This window comes from Eupeodes corollae, chromosome 2 (genome assembly GCF_945859685.1).
Source record: "Eupeodes corollae chromosome 2, idEupCoro1.1, whole genome shotgun sequence".
NCBI classification, from domain to species: Eukaryota; Metazoa; Arthropoda; class Insecta; order Diptera; family Syrphidae; genus Eupeodes; species Eupeodes corollae.
The window spans coordinates 42,447,681-42,468,608 of record NC_079148.1 but is presented as its reverse complement, the minus strand read 5'-3'; the positions used below and the strand labels follow the sequence as shown (position 1 = coordinate 42,468,608).

The 20,928-nt window shown below is 32.1% G+C and overlaps 1 protein-coding gene across 12 annotated transcripts in view; it reads left to right on the top strand.

Annotated features, from left to right (window-relative positions):
- Positions 1-18,422, top strand: part of LOC129944358 (uncharacterized) — a 50,710-nt gene extending 32,288 nt beyond the window's left edge. For 11 of the 12 annotated variants that reach the window (XM_056053732.1, XM_056053734.1, XM_056053731.1 and 8 more), the window contains 8 exons: positions 114-482; positions 587-1,166; positions 3,521-3,919; positions 3,985-4,857; positions 5,178-5,299; positions 12,628-13,395; positions 13,640-13,780; positions 13,845-18,422. In XM_056053732.1, the coding sequence (XP_055909707.1) occupies positions 114-482; positions 587-1,166; positions 3,521-3,919; positions 3,985-4,857; positions 5,178-5,299; positions 12,628-13,395; positions 13,640-13,780; positions 13,845-13,916 (3,324 nt within the window). In that variant the 3' untranslated portion in view covers positions 13,917-18,422. The remainder of the gene's footprint in view (positions 1-113; positions 483-586; positions 1,167-3,520; positions 3,920-3,984; positions 4,858-5,177; positions 5,300-12,627; positions 13,396-13,639; positions 13,781-13,844) is intronic. The other variant, XM_056053736.1, reaches the window with a different exon arrangement.
- The last annotated feature ends 2,506 nt before the right edge of the window (positions 18,423-20,928 follow it).

Below are 20,928 nucleotides of genomic sequence, written 5' to 3'. Positions count from 1 at the left end.
TTTATACTAAAAAGAGGACATGATAGTTCGTGAACTCTATCTTATACCCAGTACCCAGCCAGCAACAACTTGAGTATTTATTTGTCTCTTGCTTTTGTTGTATTTTTTTGTAGCGCATTGTATCCACACCTCAGGATTCTCCTCCTCCATTGCTGAACTTGAAAATGTCACCCGTCAACAATACCGAAGACACGAGCAATGACGTCTCCGAAATAGGAACTTTATCCGATATGACTGTGTCTGAGGTGATATCCGAGGCGGTGATGGCAGCCCCCTCAACTGTTGGCCTTTGTTCCTCGGGAACAACGATAAAAGAAGACACATCACTCGTATCGACGGCGGCTGCTGCGGCGGCGGCAAAGTCGTCAACCTTTGACTATCTATATGAGTTCTCCGAGACAAGGAAGGTACTCGAGGAGTTCTTCGAGTGCCCTTCGACCGATGACAAACCAATTGAGAATGGAAGCGATGTTGACAGTATTGTAAGGTTCACCTCTTTGTTTTCAAAAAAATGAACTCCCCTAAGGGATGGAAAACATTTTCTTTATTTTATTATGTTTAATTCAATTCTCTTTTCCATCAAAAGGACATTCAGTATGAATTCCATAGCAATGTTAACAGAGATGACGAGGACGATATTGCGTTGCCGCCTCAGCTGGATCACATTTTTTCAGTGCAATCGAGTCACACCACAAATAAGAGCCCATCCATGGATGAAAATTATCGTCCAGTTGACGATGACGGTGAGGGTGTGGATGACGATGATGATGATGATGACGATTCCGAGAGCCCACAACCGATGCCAGTAGTTGTTGCAAATAACTCATTACCAGCAGTCAAGCCACAACAAAATCAGAACCATGTGGTTAAACAACAAAACAACTTCTATAACACTAATGGAGGCGTTGGTGTTGTTGGTGGTGTTGGTGGTGTTGGCGGTGGTGGTGGCGTTGGTGTCCTGGACAATCGTCGGACGTTGACAAGGGACAATGATAAATTGGTCCAATATCGGCGGGATATAGATTTCTTTTTGGAGTCAGCAAGTCGCAGCAGTGGTGACCAAATGGACAGCCAAGATGGAATTAATCATAATCCAGTGCAGCCCAGAAGCTATCGATGTTCACCAGAAACTACAGATTATGACTCGAATTGTGGTGACTTGGACAGTAAGTGATTTCTTTTTTTTTTTCTTTCTTTTAAAAGTTTTCATGCTTTTCTTCTTATTTCTATAAAGTTCGAGGTGATTGTAATTTTGGTACAAGTAGGAAGAAGCAATGTGTGGTTAAAAGTGTTGGTATACGTGGTTGGAGAAGTTTTCAAGGATTTTGTCACTGAAAATTACTCGTGGTACTTGTTGAAAGTTTATTTAGATCAAGTTATTTAACCTTCGGGTTGCATTTATTGGAGATTCTCTTTTTTTTACAAAACGAACAAAATATGCATTGCTCCCAACTTGTAATATGAGATAAAAAATCTACTCGAAAGGCTTGGGAGCTTATGTTCTTACTTACTGCATTTTTTGTGACACAAAAAGTAGGTAGGTTAAAAGGTCACGCTGAAGCTTATGTGATACCACATGTGGGTAGATCTACATATTTCCTAGCAAAGCGAGGAAACTCTCATAGAATATTTTTTCGATTAGCTTGATGTATGCAAGCTCGTAATGCACTTTTTGTTTCTTGAAAACGAATGGTATGGCCTATGACTTCAAAAGCTTCCATATGCTTTAAATCATAGACTGACCTTTTAAAAAATCAATTGTCTGTTAATGCGTTTGAAAAAACAACATAATTATGTGTTCTTTCTGTAAAAAGGGTTCAAATCGACGCTGCGAAGTCGTTTCACGTTATCCTTAGGCTGAACAGTATTCACTTTAAAAATAAGTTTTTAATCTTCTGAAAGTTGCTTTAACGTGAAGCGACTCATTTATTTTCGGTTTAACACCGACTTTCTGTAAAAATTTGGAGTGACTTTAGATTTGACACCTTTTTTAAAACTACATCTTATACTTTTTTCACTTTGACAAGGAAAAATAGAATTGTGTGGAAAATGAATGGGCAGGTTCAGACAACATAAAGGACTCTATTTGCAGTCAACTGCATTTTTTGAGAGTAAATTTTGACTAAGCAAAAAGTAATTGATTTTGCAAATACTATCACAAACATAATTGTCTACGAAGCACTTTTCATGCAAGGTACAAACACATCTTGGCTTGCATTTTGGATTTAAAAAAACATAATACTTATTTCATTTTTAATTTGACAAGTAACCCTTGTACATAAAACATTAAATGCAATTGTGCAGAAAATAAATAACTTACAGAGTAATAAAGTTCGGCTTTTAGTTGAATGAAAAAGCGTAATTACCTGTCATTTTGACATAAGTGATCTTGACTTGATAGTTATTGAGAGTTTTCTTGACTGACTTTCCTCTAAACTTTCCACTTAAGTTGCCTTAATTGGTAATTTTTTGGCAGCTGGGCAATCAGATACTAGAAACTTGACTAACCTTTAAGTCCTTATGTCGTCTAAACCTGCCCAATAATTCAAAGCGTAAGAAAGTTTAATTTTATCTGAATATAAAAACATGATTAGCTTATATTTTGACAATTGTGCCTTTGGCTTACTATTAAGGTAGTTTTTTCTTGACTAACTTTCTCGTCAACTTTCCAAAAACGTTTCATTGATTGTAAGGCAATGTTTTGATAGCTTGCCAAGTAAAGACTAAAAACCTTGAATTGCTTTAGAGTGCCTTATATCTCCAAAAAAGACATGAAAACGATATAAGCCAAACTGTCAAATAGGCTTTAAATTACTTACTTAGCGTTATCGTTGCCACAACATGGATCCGGTTCTTGTTCAACGTGTTTCTTCACCCTTTTCGGTTGATGGCAGACGTCATCCAGTTGCGCACTCCAAGGCTCCGGGCGTCCTGGTCTACGTCATTTTTACAGCAGAGGCATGGTCTTCCTCGCTGTCTTCTACCATAGTAGAGGACTTTGGGCGTGCTCTTATTCGCTCATGCGTGTTACGAGCTTTAAATTTGTTGCTTTATCAGCTTCGCGGTATATTTTGTAGCTCATCGTTATACCCCCTTCTTAATTGTCCTTCCTCAAAAACATCCACAAAGTAGAATCACTTACTATTTCTGTTTGGTTTTAAGGAATGACTCAAGCTTTGGTTTATTACAAAAAATGGACGAGATAATTCGATAGAAGATATAATGTTGATTTCCTTTACTCACCACTTAACTTCAACTAATGTCAGATGTCTAAATCATTTTACACCATTTTTCGTGAGTTTGTTAAGTTTTCGGGTCCTTTTAAACTGTTTGTCTAAAAATACAGTAAAGTGTTTTCGTCTATAAAATAAATAAATTAGGTGGCGCAACAGTTTTTTATTTTATTTGAAAACGCCTTTTCTAGGTTCAAGGAACAGCATTTTTATCGTTTATTTTATTCACTTAAATTCGATTTTTGTTTCTTGAAACTTGTGTACTAATTTTCAAAAATGTATCTTAGGTTTATCAGGAGAGTTTAATGGAGTATCAACTTACTGCAACTATCCCAAATGCTATACGACTAGCATGCCTGTGTTGGAAGATGGCCTCTCAAGTGGTCACACCTCAGACACTGAAAACAATAACAGACCCATTCAAATGGCAGGTATTTCAATGCTAATGGATGTCAAACGGAACCAGGAAAATAGCAATAATCATGTTAAATCAAATCGTGCCTCACCAAATGTTGATGCTTTTACCACGATCAATGAAAGTCCTGTAAATGGTCAGCTAGACGATTCTGGACGGGATTCTGTGCGCTCTAAGCGTGATCATGAAATTTTAGGCCAGAGTCCCAGCAGTAGTAATAGCAAAGTTTTTCAAAACATAGATCCAGATTTGGATTCCCTTTACTCTATAAGTATGAGTCTTTTTTATGAAATTAACAAGAATTTTAGTTTAATGTGGATAAATTTTTTTCTGTAGGTGTATTTCACCGAGGTGCCGACATGGTTCATGTAACACCACCTCCTCCAGCACCAGCTCCTCATCGTAAACCTACCGTAGTAAGTTCGGATATTTTCCAAAAGAATCAAATTGACCTTAAGGAACAGAGGCCAACGAGTCTTGCGGGTGGAGGAGGAGGAGGCTCATCAAATTTGTTGAACCGTACAAAGTCACTGAAATCTTTGGAGAAACCATTTGCTTGCAACCAACCTCCCTCGATTCCCGAGCGACTTAGCAATGTCTCACCATCGAGCAGCTCCCCAGTGTGGGTGCCACGTTATTTGGACACAAGTGTGGGCAAATCTCTACTGGATACGTCCGATAGACAGGGAAAGAATCTAAGTGGAGATGAAGATGATGTTGACACTGATTTGGAGACTGATAGGCTACTCGGACACCAGCGTCTTGACGATCAGGGCTTTTACGATGACACTAAGAGCTCTTCGTGGGACCGCAAGCCCATATCGCTTTTAGCAACGTCCCTATCCAAATTCTCACCCAAAGTCCAGCAACAAAACACAAAGAACTCCAATGGAACTCTCTCACTGCGACAAGGCTTCAACTCCTTGCTGACGAGCACACCCGAGATCCCACCGCCAATTCCGCCAAAGAGTTCCACAACCAGTTTACTCCATAATGCTGGAGGCGGTTCGACATCTTCGTTGGACCACAGTGACAAGTCACCCGAGAAGACATCGCCCGAAGTCCGTGACGAATGTGCTGTAGTGACCATAGGCAGTCCCAGTGCCGATTCGGGCTCCGATGGTTCTGGCAATGGCAGCCAGAAGAACAAGGACACCCAAAGTTCCGTAACGGGCGAGAAAAAAGTAAAAAAGAGTAAGAATCTGGAAGGTAAATTGTTAGGTTTCCTTCTTTTACAATTTGATGTTTTCATATATCTGTCCGTCTGTCGACGACGACGAGACTCCAGTTGCGGTAGATATGTGTAGACGTTTGATTTTGGTTTTTCTATTGCTAACGTTTCTATTTTTGCATGCGTTCAATTTTCAAATCAAATTGCTGCCTTCACATTGATTTAATTTGTAAGATATTTGTTTTTCTAGAGTGTTCGTTTAGTTCGCGAACAGAATGGGCTTTGAATTAATGGATCTTTCTTTTTCTATTTCTTCTTCTTCTGGTGCACTTTTGGGTGCAATTATAAGGCGGTGCAGTGCTGATTGAAGGTGTATTGTTTCGCGCGAGGTATCTAGGATCAACACAATTGGTGTGTGAAGGACAACCCACTAAGTCAACTAGAATGATGCAAGCCGAAGAAGCTGTATCTAGGATTAAGGTGAGTTTTTGGTTCTTGGGATGTTTTCCATCAATTAGGTACGCTTTTCATTGGAAATGTGCTTGGCTTTTAAAATTGATTTCATTTTAAATTAAATTCATTGAATTTAAAAAATGCTAGTTAAATTTTGGATTACAAAATTGGTTACAAATCATTTTCTAAACGATGTCAGCAGCACTTTTGCTTTTTTAATTGAAGCTTTTGCAGGTTGTCTCGATGTATGAAAAACTCAATTCCATGATTCATCTTTTTAAAAAAAAATTACTGCTTATGAAAAAGTGAATTAATTAAGTGACTTACCTAGGGGTTAACTTAAAATGTTAAGAAAAGTGTAGGTAAAAATTATCAAAAATTCTAGAAAAATAAGTCAGCTAGTAACTTGTTTTAAAGGGTGATTTTTTAGCTTTCATCTTTTTGGCAACACTGGTTTAAACAGCTGGCGCACGTTTCGTGTTTTGTTTCACTGTCAAATATCTTTAATTTGGTCTAAAATTAAATCATACATTTTCTTACAAACGAACAACACTTGGAAATTATTGAATTTTATTATCAAAATACGTGCTCTGTTAAGAAAGTTCAGATTCCACTTTTTTACCGAAAAATTGTGTTCAGCGACGAAGCTCTTTTTTGGCTCAATGGGTACGTAAATAAGCAGAATTGTCCATTTTGAAGTTAATATCAGCTTGCAGCATTCCAAGAGCTACCAATGCATCCAGAAAAAGTCACAGTTTGGTGCGGTTTATGGGCTGGTGCCATCATTGGACCGTACTTCTTCAAAGATGATGCGAATCGTCACGTAACAGGCGAATTCGGTGAACATTTAATTTCACGTTCTTGACGGGTCAATTGGCAGCCTAGATCGTGCCATTTAACACCTTTAGATTTTTTTTTGTGGGGCTATGTTAAAGCTCATGTCTATACATAAAAGCCCGCTTCAATTGACGTATGGGAAGACTACATTAAAGCATTTATTCGTGAGATACGGGTCGAAATGTTGGAATTAGTATGCCAAAATTGGACTAAGCGGATGGACCATTTGAGGCGCAGTCAAGGTCGACGTTTGCTTGAAATAATCTTCAAACATCGATTCAAATAAGGTTTCATGCATTTTTTTTTAACTTTCTTATAGCTTTTAAAAAAATCACCCTACACAATCCATTGGTGTTCTAAAAAATACAAAGTTTTATTAAATCTCGTATTTACGTCAAAATGTATAGACTGCCAAAGGTGTTATGAACTTTATTTTAATTCTCCAAGCATTCGATTTGATAAAGTGTATTTCAAACTACAAACAATTACAAACATAAAATTTTGAGTGTTGAGCAATGTTTATTTTAACGGCTGCGGCTGTATTGATTTCCATTAAAGTTTCTTTTCGAAATAATTGTTTTTTTTTTTTTTGAATTTTTATTAATTTCTTTGATTTCTATTTTTATTATAGAAAAACTTGCGGCGACTTAAAATTCAGTTTTGAATTTTACCTTAGAAAAAACATGGAGTCTTTTCTTGAAGTCTAATATGGAATTTTTAATCTGTTTTGAAAATATTGAATATTTAATATGCAAAACCAATTTGGTAAAAACCATCAATTATCAATGTTATTTTATAATAAATTTAACTGCAAAAACTAAAATAATCTACATTTTTTTGTACAGAAAAATGAAAGTTAAATAAAATAAACAAAATAAAGTGTTGGTTGATTATACATTAACATTTATGAATTTTTTGTAATAATTTGTTTTATTAAAATTTCTATGTCACTTTTTCCAACTGAATTTTGTCAGTTAAGCATTTTTGAACTTTGTAACTTTTTTGTAACAAAAATGAAATCAGAATGAAAAAAAAATTGAACTGGAACCGGGTACCCTTAAAATATTTCATTTTTGTTTAAATAGCGTTGATCAACTTGCATTTTCTTTTAGAAATAACTTGAATTAGATAGAGTTTTGTAATGATTAGATTAGAGTTTTTGTAATGTGTCCGAAAAATTTAACATTTCACGAAGCTTGAAGTTTCCTTGAATTTATGTTCATGTTTCTTAGATTTTTACCATATCATTAGAACGAGTAGAGATATGGACTTTAATTTATTATTATTATTATTAGTATTCATTAATTTAACAATAAATGTACAAATGAATACAAAACCAGTAGGAGCACCTTGGGCTTTCGGCTGACTATGTTTATATTTTCTATTAATCACATCATTCAAACTAAAGTGAAAAATTTAGTTGTTCCTAAATATCCTAATATCCTACGAACCAATAATGTTTACCAACATATTAGAATAATTGAATGCTTCGAGAAATTACCTTGACATCTGGTAAAATATTTAGACAAATTTTATAAACCATGAAATCGATTATATGACCATGCTATGAAATCGATTTCGTAGACCGGACATCGATTGTGTCTATAGCTGTTATTTACTTCCAACTGCTCTGAAATACAATTTTCGAGCACATGAAGCTGCGTATATGGTCATTTGGTTTCAGCTCCTGGGTCAGTTTTGTTTTGCATGAGTGATGGCTTTTAAATCACGACTCATTGTTGTGGTTGGTGATAGGCTAAGTTCTTGTGAGCCTCGGATTCTGCTGTACGCTTTTATAAACGGGCGGCAGCGATGTTTTTTTTTGTTACATCGGGCTGTATTGACATACGGGTGTTGGCTATTTGTTCACTTAATCGGTGGACTGGAATTTAGCCACCAAACATTGAATATTCGGCTTGAAAGAAGGACCATGTATCACATAAGAAAGGTCAAATGCGCGCATCGTTCCTACTTTGTTGTGTCATTTCCACGTGTTGCTTTACGCTGTTACTGTCTTGTCTTTAATAACTGATTAAAAGAATTTTGACAAAATGTAAAAGACACAATATGGCCGCCACAAGCTGTCAAAATTAACCAATCCCTATTGGAAAACCCTTTACATTACATTGTTAGTAACATTTAGTAATTGTTTTTTATAGGTAAATCCAAGTTTCCTTATACAAATAAAATTATAAAAACCTTACCAAACATACACTCAATTGTTCCCATGTCTTTTAAATATTTTCAATTTCCATCCATAAGAAGTAACGATATTAACATTCATTTTAAGCCGAATCCGTACGGCTTATTTGAGAAATAACTTTCCATGACAAGAATTACTCTTGGAGAATTTGTCAATTCATCGCAAAGAGGCAGCACCTGCTAAGAAAAAACTTTAGACGACACAGGCAAGGATTGAACCCAATCCCTCTGGCATGACAGTCCAACGCACTTACCAACATGAAACGGGTAAAAAAGTATTGCCAGATTTTACTGACAGATACGACAATATTGAAATATTTCCACAAGCTCTCTTTTAATGTCGACGTTTTCATAATAACGCACAATAATTCTTCTAATATACATTTTTATTTAATTTCTGATTCTCCAAATTTCGGTTTTATTTAAAAGAATCTCACTCAAGAACAAAAGAACATTTAAAAGTAGACAAAATTATACTTTAAATTATTTGTCTAAGCTAACTTCCAAAAGTAATTTTCCTTTAAATAAGTTTTCTTCCCAGAAAATCACCAGATATATTTTAATTTTCTATTTCATTATATCCTGTATCCTATTGTTGTCCCCGAGTTAACAGACCTTGAAGATAATCTTTTCATAAGCAAATTAAACTTTTGTTATTTCCTTGTAAATACTAAACGCCGCCGTTCCATACGACAATTTAATGAAAGTTATAGAAACAAACAAAAATCGATTAACCAAATATCTCAACCGAATGTTGGGTACTCTTCACTACAAGTTTGTATATATCTTAATTGAATGCAAGTGTTTAGTGCGTAGATGTGTAGATACATTTGTATCTATCTTTACGTACTTCAATTTGTTAACAGGTGTTACATTCGTGCTATGACACATTTATAGTTATATATGTTAATACAAACATTTTTTTTTTCTATTTTATTATGAAGCAACGACTTGTAAAAAAGAATATTCTATTAATGAATATTAGTGCTTAATGTAAAGTCGTTAAAAACAGGTCACATCATTGAAATAGTTCTAACTTGAATATTAACCTAATTTTTAATATTGTTTATTGTTAGAATAGTGTTTTTTAAATAAGCATATTCAGCTTTAAGTTTTGTGTGTTTTAAATTTTTAATTACGTTGAAGGTATTTACATATATTTGTTTAAAAAAATATACTATATCTTTAATTAAGTTTAAAATTCAAAACGATTCATTTTATGAGCAAACTAACACATAAAATTAAATTTATTATTTACGCAGAAAATTAATTTAATATTAGGTTTTCGTTTCAAAAATGTTGGTTTTTTTTCAAAATAATTGCTCGAAGTTTGTTTTGTTAAAATATAAAATGTTCAATATAGTTTCATGTGTTTGGCTATAAAAAGTAACATGCTCAATACAATAATTATAAAATTAACTTATTCATATTGTTTGATATTCAAAAATTAATGCTAAAATAATGGTCGAAGTCTGAAACGAGGATTGTTTCAAATGGGCTGGTCCGGCGGGCGTGTCTGTATTTCTAATGTTATTTAAACGTTTAAAAAGAAACTTTTACATTCATTTTTCGTAATTTTGTAGAATTGCCATTTCAAGAGTGCATTAAAAAATCTTAAAGTCGCCATTCTATATCAGACGTTAACTGCCGAGCAGAAAATACACTTGACTTGTTTCTCACTTCTGATCCTTATTAGTACACAATCAGTGTATTGACGCCTCTGAGCACTTCGCACCACTGTATCATATCTGCTAATTTCTCGTGTCAAACAAATCCAATTGAAGAAAGAGCTCCAAAGAGAATCGTTTGGCAGTACGAGAAAGCCAACTGGGACGGTCTCAATAATTTCTTCAGAGGTCGATATGCTTCCTCAGTAGCGACGTAGACTCCAGTGCAGATATGATTTCTAGTATGATTTATCTGGGAATAGAAACCTTTATCCCGAATAGGATTAAAAGTATTAAACCCAAGGTTAAATCATGGTTCGATTCGAGCTGCATAGAGGTTATCAAGGAGAAAGAGATGAGCTTCCGGTGTTTTAAAGCTAACCCCACTGAGTAAAACCGGAAAAAGTTTAAGCAAGCCATGAAGGCTTGCAACGCCTATATTCGAAGGACCAAATTTTTGCTTGACCAAAGATTACTTCGAAAAATAATGCAATGTCCCGAAGCCAGTAAGAATTTTTGGTCATTTGTAAAAGATATGAGGAATTCTTAAACTTCCTCGGTTCCTACGCTTGTTGTCAATGACACTCCTTTAGTTAGCTGTGCTGATAAAGCTAACTTATTTGCAAGGCAGTTCGCGAAAATTCCACTTTACCAGATAGTGTCATGACTTGAACGCGTAAATGATTCTATGGTTCCAATATTTTTCGTACTCGAACTGTCGCAAAAGTTCTTAAAGATCTCAGCATTCATAAATCCGCTGATCCAGATGGTATCCCGCTATTATTCTGAAAAGGTGTTCTTCCACGCTAGCAAAACCACTGCGTAATACAAGTTGTATTGGACGGATTCAAGTCTGAAACTCATCAATTAAATGCTGGCGTGGCCCAGGGCTCCCCAGGGCTCCGTTTTGTCTCAAACCCTCTTCCTCATTTTTATAAATGATCTCGTGTCTGCTTCTAATCCAATACATTGTTTCGCTGACGATAGCACTTTTAGCTTTTTATATTTGTTTCTAGACTCACAATCCTCCAGGAGAGTATTAATTGAACACGTGTTTTTAAAAAGAAACAATATGAAACATTGTTTTTTGTATCAATCTATTTTTCACTAAGAATTGCCCCGCATTTTGGCCTGCAGTCATCTTTTAACATTTGACAAATAAAAACTCCAACAAAGCACGAATTTGTAAACAAAAATCAATACAATTATGTTGAAAAATTTGTAGTCATAATTTGAAGAACTAATCACTTTTTTGTCGTCGTGAAGCACCTTCTCAGATCGCAATAGTTAAATTGGTGAAAAAATTTGAGCTGTTGATCCTAGTAAGTGATTTAAAGAATGGAAACCGATTGCACACTAAAATTCAACTGATAATATTACTGCTGATCCCATAATGTTGACGAAAACCTAGGATTGTCGGTTCTTCTTTTATCCTAAGGACTCAAGCATTCCACAAAAGACATTAAACCGTATTCAGCGTAAAGACTTTGATATGATTGTGAAATATAGTTAACAGAAGAAGTCAACCAGATCGATCACCAGTAATGTGGCGACCGTCGCGTCAGTCGTATATATTCGCTGATTGAATTTTTGACATGCATCAAAATGATCTGGATTTTTATCGAAAAATCATTTTCAGTGATAAGGCAGTTTATCGCATTTGGGTCTTGGAAAATCCAAGTTTGTTGAAAAGCCTTGTTTGATTTTCGGTTTCGGTTATGATGAAGAAAATTTGTATTTAAACAAGAAGACGGTACGTGCTTCACAAGTAACGAACTGTCAATTTATTTCTCTATTCTATTTAATACTTGTAGACTTTTTTCTTTGAAGCTATGCAAATGTGTGAATTGTTTATGGGAAATTTCAGAAGAAGTGATACTTCAACTGTAATCATGCAAAAAGTATGGCATATATTGTTTTACATTTTTAATGTCCTCTTTTTTTTTAAACTGAAAAAAGAAATCCATTGGATATTTTTAAGAACTACATGTTTTTTTTTAATATTAAAATGAAACCTCTTATTGGAAAACACTTTATATTTTGTGAGAAATAAAAATGCAGCACGCAAAGTGACTGAAATAGTCACAAAATGTTGCTTATATTCTTAAAAATTAGAAAAACTCTATAGTGAATTCCTTAAACCTTCTGATAATAAAATCATACGAAAAGCGTTCAAAAACTATTATAAGTTTTAATATATAAATTCTAAGAACATTGTTGTTCAAATAAAAATGATTCGGTTTTACAAAATTATTTCTCTATTTTGTAAAAGTGAAGTCTATATTTTAATTATTGAAATACTGTTTTAAGTTGCTTTTTTTTATTTTCTGGAAATTGCTTATCACACTTAAAAAAATTGTCATTAAAAACTTGTTTTTACCTTCATTATATTTCCATATATGCTCAAACTTGGATTTGGATAAAACATCAATAAAAACATTACCATTTAATGCTCCTGTAGACATTGGTAAGTCATTTGAAGTAATGTTGTGCAATCACCTTTGAACGTTAAATTTAAACAGAAAACCATCATAATCATTTAATATTATCATGTTTTTAAAATTTTGCTTTAAGTACACATTCATAAAAAACCCCATAGACAACATTCGAATTTATTTTAAATATTTGTATTTCTTCTTTTTATTTTAGGCTCCCGATGGTGATGTCCAGCCTAGCACTGAAGTCGACCTCTTCATTTCAACCGAAAAGATCATGGTCCTTAATACTGACCTTAAGGAAATTATGATGGACCATGCTCTCCGAACGATCTCATATATTGCTGACATCGGTGATTTGGTCGTCCTCATGGCCAGGCGACGTTTTGTCTCACAAGACATTGACGATGGACCCAAATTAAATCGCACCCCAAAAATGATATGTCATGTATTTGAAAGTGACGAAGCCCAATTTATTGCCCAATCAATTGGTCAGGCATTCCAAGTGGCCTATATGGAATTTTTAAAAGCAAACGGAATTGAAGATCATAGTTTTGTCAAAGAAATGGACTATCAAGAGGTATTAAATAGCCAAGAGATATTTGGCGATGAATTGGAGATATTTGCAAAGAAGGAATTACAAAAAGAAGTTGTTGTACCCAAAGCTAAGGGTGAAATTCTCGGGGTGGTTATTGTTGAAAGTGGTTGGGGGTCAATGTTACCAACTGTTGTGATTGCAAATTTAATGTCTTCAGGAGCAGCAGCCAGATGTGGACAATTGAATATTGGCGATCAGTTAATTGCTATAAATGGACTGAGTTTAGTTGGCCTGCCATTGTCAACTTGTCAGACTTACATCAAGAATTCGAAAAATCAAACTGTTGTTAAGTTTACTGTAGTGCCCTGTGCTCCTGTGGTAGAAGTGAAAATCAAGAGGCCCAACACTAAATATCAATTGGGATTTAGTGTGCAAAATGGTGTGGTAAGTAATGCTTTAAAGCGGGATAATTCTTAAATTTAATTCAGTTATTATTGTGGAAGCGTTTGAGCAAGCCTACTCTGTATCTTGTTTCGTTGGCTAATTTGCACAAAAACAGATTATGTATCTTAATTGAAAAGATTAATTTTCCAGTTGATCGAAACAAGATACAGAGCAAATTCTCAACTGTTGGGTCTGTTTGGGCGCCATTTTTAAAGTTTAAATTTAATTTTATCTTTTCTACCAGATTTGCAGTCTTTTACGTGGAGGTATTGCCGAAAGAGGTGGTGTCAGAGTAGGACATCGCATAATTGAAATTAACAATCAAAGCGTAGTTGCTGTTCCACATGAAAAGATAGTAAATTTGCTGGCTACATCTGTTGGAGAGGTTTTTATTTAATTTTTATGACAAATTTTAATCAATCCTTATTAAATACTTCTTTTTCTTTTAGATTCTAATGAAAACAATGCCAACGTCAATGTTTCGACTTCTAACTGGTCAAGAAAATCCTATCTATATATAAGTGTTTATTTTTTTTGACTTTTTGTATTTGCTATCAACCATTAAAGGTTTTTATTTTCCTTATTAACAAAATGTATAAATCTCATGAATGATACATAAACTAGTATTACTTAAAAAAAAAATAAAAGTCATTTACAAATTTGCTTTAATTAGCAGATTAAAAATAATAAAAAAAATATTTATTTTGATATACATAAATAGAATGTAACAAATTTTTTGAAATAGTTATAATTTAACTAGTTATTTATTTATCAGCATTTAATATAATTAATTTAAAATTTATTTATAACTTTAAAAAAATATATATAAATATATTCATATATAAACTTAAATATATAAATTTAGCAAAACAAGCAGTGCCCCAAACATATATACATACATAGTTCATGTGCAAAATCAACTCATAACTTTTCCGTCCGCTTAAATCAGAAAAAAAAACAAAATAATTAAAACAAATATTATCCTACACTTATTTATTTATACACAAAACACACACATAGTATAATATACAAAATAAAACCACCTTCTTGTCCAGAACTCAAGGATGTTAGGAGTTTTATGTTTGTTTGGGAATCATTTCAATTCTTTTGCATCAGATTTAAAATGGCAGGAACACATTTATGATTTTGAGCATGTTGTCATTTCTGCCTTCAAATAGTCGTTTCGAGATATTTGAATTCTATATGAATATATTTGAAAAACTAAGAATACATACAAATGAATTTAAAAAATTTGTAGTTTGCAAAGTTCGTATTTTTTATCGGCAAAAAGCACGTTCTCAGGTTTTGATATTACTCGACGACATTTTACGTTATATTTCATAAATAATCAATTATTAAAACTTTTAAGGTTCAGTGTAGTGATTGGACCTTACTTCTATAATTTTTAATGAACAGAACTGGAAAACATTTATGTGGACGTTAATTTCATGTCGGCCATGCGTGCCAGATAAGCAACTCGACAACATCAATTTTTCATAAAAAACAGTTTTCCGACCCTGTTATATTTCGAACAGGTGATCATAATTGTGACTGAACACCTTTAAACTTTTTTTCTTTAAGGCCAAGTAAAAGATACATTTTATGCTAATGCTCCACAATCGACCTTAAAGATAAAATTTGTCAAGTTATCTGGGATATACACCTGCAAGTGTGATTCATGAAATGGTGCTGTAACTGTATGCATGTGAATTAAAGTCTCATCGATTTCTCTCAAAAATCAATGTTTTCTTATGAAACTTCTTATTATTATATTGATGGTTCTTTAAAATTCAAAATGTTGACTTCACATTTAAAAACCTTCAATTTGAAGATGGACAAATCCTTAAATTCAATAAATGTTTTTTATTAAGCTTTGTATTTGAACTTTGATTCTTAATTTACACTAAAACATGGTGGGAGAAAATATTTTATTAAAAAAACGTTTTTTTTTATCAAAACTGGCTGGCAGCACTTTTGAGTCGATTTGACTCTAAAAAAAACATTACCCTTTGTGCACCGAAACAATTCAACCGACAAAGTACGTTTGCATTTCAGTAGAAAAGTTTAGAATAAAACAGAGAATATGGTTATTTGTATACGAAACACAAATAAGGCTTTTTCGTTTCAAAAGAAAAAGCTTCAAATACAAATGAAATTGAATCAAGTTTCAGGAATTTAAATATGGATTCTTGAAGAAGAAGTCTGGTTTAGCATGAAGCAGGTGTTAAGAGTTAGCCATACAAATCTTCAACATACGAACTTGATCAGCGCACTTCTTATCTGTTTGATTGGTTGTTTTTACCCATGTCTATGTTAATATGAACTGTTCAGTTTATTTGATCATGAGGCCGAATACGAATTAAAACTGATTGCAAGTGGTTTGCGTAGACATTATTTAAATTATACCCAACTTTAGACGAATTAAACTGAGTGATTTTCTCTAGAACTAGCGTTATGAATCAATTTAAAGCTACAATCAAAACATAATATCGAAAGCTTATTCTATGCTTCACAAAATCCACAAAATGGTATGGTTCCCAAATAAGTACAAAACACTAATTCTGAATTCAAAAATGCTTACACTACTTTAAAAAAAATTAAATAAATGAATGCTTGCTTTAAAAATATCCTCAACATGTCATAAAATAAACCGTCATAAGAAATCGCATTCACTTTTAATTTATTTATATATAAAACAATGTAATTAAAAATTGTTGGCATTTATAGTCAAATATAACAAAAGAAAAGAAAAGAAAAGTTGTACATATAACAAAGCAATGTCAGACATAGATTTGAGTTATTTATAATAATAAAACAAGACAAACTAACACACATCATAAACTCACCACACACACACATATAAAAATAAAATATATATTTATTAAAAATATAAAGAATAAATAAAAAATTACAACAAAATTTTTATTTACAAAATAAAACAACTCCCTTTACTCATATTGTATTTATTCATCCCTTACAAAACAAAAACAACAAAACAATATAAAAATATAGATATGAAATATAAATAAATAAATTGAAAAACAAACAAAATAAAAAACATCAAAACATCAAACAAATTTCAAAATCGTCCAAAAAAATATTATACCTATTAGTGTGTTATATCAATGCGTTTATATATATACATATGGGAAAAAAACAAGAGAATATATAAATAAATAAAACAAAAAATGATGTATAAAAAATATATGTACACATTATAGTATATAAATAATATAAAGATTCCTTATGATATACATTATATAGTTTTGATATGGAAAGCTTGCTAATAATAAACATTAAAAATTTACAAAATAAAATAAAAAAAATTAAATTAAAAACAAAATTATTAAATATACATAAAACATATATAAAATTGTATTTAATAGCCACATCATATTTTAAGAAAACACATACCTATAAATTAAAAATATATTTAAACAACAAAAGCAAATATGGAAAAAATTAAAAATACAAACTAAACAGAACAGAACATTAGTGGGCTAATTTCTTAAACTATAGAAGAAAATAATAAATTATTACAAATCACCATTTTTAGGTTCCAATATTGCAGCACCGCTCCTGACATAATTATGTAAAAAAGTTCTTTCACACTTGATCGAGAGAAAAGTTTTGTAAAGTTGAAGCAAAGGCTTGCTTACAGTGGCGCTTGTAAAAAAAATATACACTCTGAAAATTAGTTTTTAGTAAATTTTGCAATAAATTATATCAAACATTTGTTTTAAAAAAAAGCTCGCAACTTTATAATATCTTTTATCTATCAAGTGTGAATATTCTTCAAAAATAAAATTAAAAATAAATTGTAAAATATTAAATTGCGATTGCAAATCAATTCCACTATAAAGCAAAGTAGATTAAATTCATTCACTTGCAAAACATTAAACAAAACCAAAAATAAGCAACAAAATTTAGATAAAATAAAAACAAGCCGATTTAACAATAAAAGAAAAAAAAAACTAACCAAAAATATAAAAGAAAATACATTATAGCAAAACAAAAACAAAAAGTTAGCAAAACTAAGCGAATTGTCCATTGAGGTTATTGATTAAATGTTGTTACGAGATTTTTTAGTTTTTCTTTGTTAAGCGGTTTTGCTGCTTACTATAGAACATATAAATAGATAAACTTAATGCAGAAAAGAACTAAAAATAATATGTACTGGTATTTGCCTTCTTCTAGTGTGTCTTATGATTAATAAGTCCATGTTTAAATTGTGTAATTTATGATGAATGCATTATATTGTTTATCTACTGTTTGTATTTTACTACATTTAAATGCCTTTATGTTTTAATTTTGCGGTAGAATTCTGTAAGTGAAATTTATGATTTTTTTTTGTTCATATCTAAAAAAGATGAAACCTTACTCAAAAAAAGAACTTTATGGTTTCATTTTCGGCTAAAATTATAACAAAACTAAAAAACAAACTTCCCAATAAAGACAAGGGTTCCTTTTTTTTTCTAAATCGACTTGTTACATTTTTGTTCTAATCAAAATATTAATACTAGTCACATTTATTTATATTTTATAATTTTAAAAATCATACAGTAGTATATAACTTGTGTTCCTTACCTTAAAATTAAAATTATTTTAAATAAACTTACAGATTCTAACTAATAGAATTTGTTTAATATTTTGTTTTCAAAAATATATACCAGCTTAAGGTGTATAAACAATATATATTTTTTAAACCTATGGTGTATATGCTTTTGTTAAAAGATTTTAGGAAACATATTTAAATGAAGATTGTTGTACCTTTAAGATGCCGAACAAAAGCAAAAATTAAAAACATAAAGTAAAAACATTGAAAATCCTTTCTATACATCAACATTGTTAGCTTCATTCAACTATTCAAAAACTATAAAAAATTAAAAAGAAAACTAAACAAAAAAAAAACAAATAAAATCTGTACCAAATGAAAATAAAATAAAAATGATGAAATAAAAACAAATCTAATTATATCTGATCGACAATGCTTAAAAAGAAAATAAAGGAATTACTTACGCAATTTATACTTTGTTTTATATATGCAGTAGTATTAAACAAAGTTTATACAAGGTCTTTCATTTTTCGGGCTCGAAAGTAAAACACACAACAATACGTTTTTTGATGAAAATTGAAATTATTTGTAAAGTTTTGACTTTGTAATTTTTGTGAGATGTGTTAAAAAACAACATCATTCAAATGACTTCTTTGGGAAGATTCGCAACATTCGATTCTATTAAAAAAATGTCTAAGCACATCACGGTTGCCCACAGAAAAAAGTCAAATGTGGTGAAGTTGCACCCGCTTGCGTGAAACCAGAGGTTGTCCAAATCTTTGCCTTTAAGTTGTATGAGCAAAAATCAGTGAATATGGCTCTGTAACGAACAACGTTAACTGAAACTTTGTCTTCAGTCTTATTTTCAAAGAAGAATTATTCAATAATGATACAACTTCATAAAATGCACCAAACTTATCACATAAGATTTTTAACATCCCATAGAAAGTTATTGTAATCGGTACGATTTGTCAAATTGAAAATTTTGACATTTCTCGACGTTTCAATGTCCCTAGAGTCTAAATAAAAGACTTTTAGAAAGATGTCTGTGCGTATTTGTAAACGTACGTTCGGGAAGTTTTTCGTCGTCCTTACCTCAAGAACCAATAGAGAAATAGACTTGATATAATTTTTCTTATATATGTAGATAATAATGAGGAATCTCAAAAGATCCAGAAAAGTCTCTCAAAAAAATTGAGTGAGTGACTTTTTTACCATAGCAATTTAAAAAAAATGTTTCATTTTGATTAAATCAAAATATCTCACGAACCAAGAACGCTACCGACTTTAACTTATTTGTATATTGTATATTGTAACGTGATATCAAACAAGTATATTTTAGGAAAAAAATACAATTAATGGTGTTTTTTATAAATCGAAAAATAACTGTCACCCAGAATATTTTACGAACAAAAAATGATTTTATGAACAAAATAATATTATGGATCGAAGAATAACGTTTTTGACATTTGGTAAAATTTTGAGAAAAATCGAATAGACAGTTTTTTTATAATAAATTAAAACCTTAAAAGAAAACATTACTAAGCATTACTGAAAAGAAAACATTACTAAGCCTTGGTAAAATTTTTTTTTTCTCTAAAACAACATTCACTTTAATTTTGAATAAAATCGAATTACAAAAAATAAAAATCTAAAAAAACAATACATTTAAAATTTACTTTCGAATAAAAGGTATTTTCAGAAATTAAATATATTGGCTTCAAATTAATTGTATCTCACAAAAACAGGGCCGGATTTAGAGGTCCAGAGGCCACGGGTCAATAAAGAAGCGGCGGAGGCCCCCTCGCCACAATTATTTTCAAAACAAAGTAAACCATTTTTTCACTCGAGTTTTTCAATAAATAATTTATTGTGAAACCAAGTAGATTTCTTTAGTATCGAACAAACACATGTAAATATTAACGGACAAAATAATTATCAAAACTTAAATTTTAGGGTTAACGAATGGAACCTTTCGAGCTTTTTTCGCCGAAAAATCGTTGATGATTTTGTTGAAATCCAGTTCTCGGAGTTAATCGCTTTTAATGCTCAAGAGATAAAGCTTCGATAGACGGTTAGCCTATTTTTATAATTTTAATTTTTGAAAATGAGCGCTCTCCAGTGCGATTTATTATCATCAAAACCAAATACATTCTCAATGCAGTTTCGAGATTTGGGAATGTAGCTCTGAAATTTCGATTTTCGATAATTTGGTTATAAAATAGCTCCGGCGATTGATCTGTTCCATAGTCCTTTTCTTTTTTGTATGAGGCAATCAAAGACACAAATTGAACCAACTCATTACCAAGACTAGGCTCTAAATCATGCGGATACACTTTCAATAATGGCTCTGTTGCAGTGTGCAAATTTTCAGCATCCATCTTCACGATGTGATTCAGGAATCCAAATCTCTAGCGTACAGCTTCAAAGGCTTGCAGTAAGCGAAACGGGTAGCTGGTCAATCACTGGGATGAGGCGGACACTTTGTATTTTTCCTTGGGTGACACATTTGCGTCTTATGCTTCCCCGTAATCGGGCGAATTCAACCTCACATTTCTCGTTCTAGTACGGGTGCTTGTTTGTACATATTCATCAGTATGGGCTATTTTTTTTGCTGCTTCCTCGTATTTATCAAATGCCAATTGAAGAATCATTTTCAGGTCTTGCAACATCTTGATTGTAGCGTTGAATCACTCGAAGATATCTTTCCAAAATGTTACAACAAAGCGGTTTCAAAACCACTCATCTTCTGTAGAAGGTGCGTTGCTTCATTCCTCACCATATATTTTTGCCCTTTATTGAAAGATAAATAGCCGTCGACTAAGGCTTTCGTAGCTTCAGCTCGAGCTGGCCGCTTTTCTTCTCCAATAATTTCTCAATCAGAATTCGAATTGAACAGCGGATGGACAAATTGCCAATTAGTCAATAATAATTGATTTTTTACGAATTGAAGAACATTAATTCTTCATATACAGCAA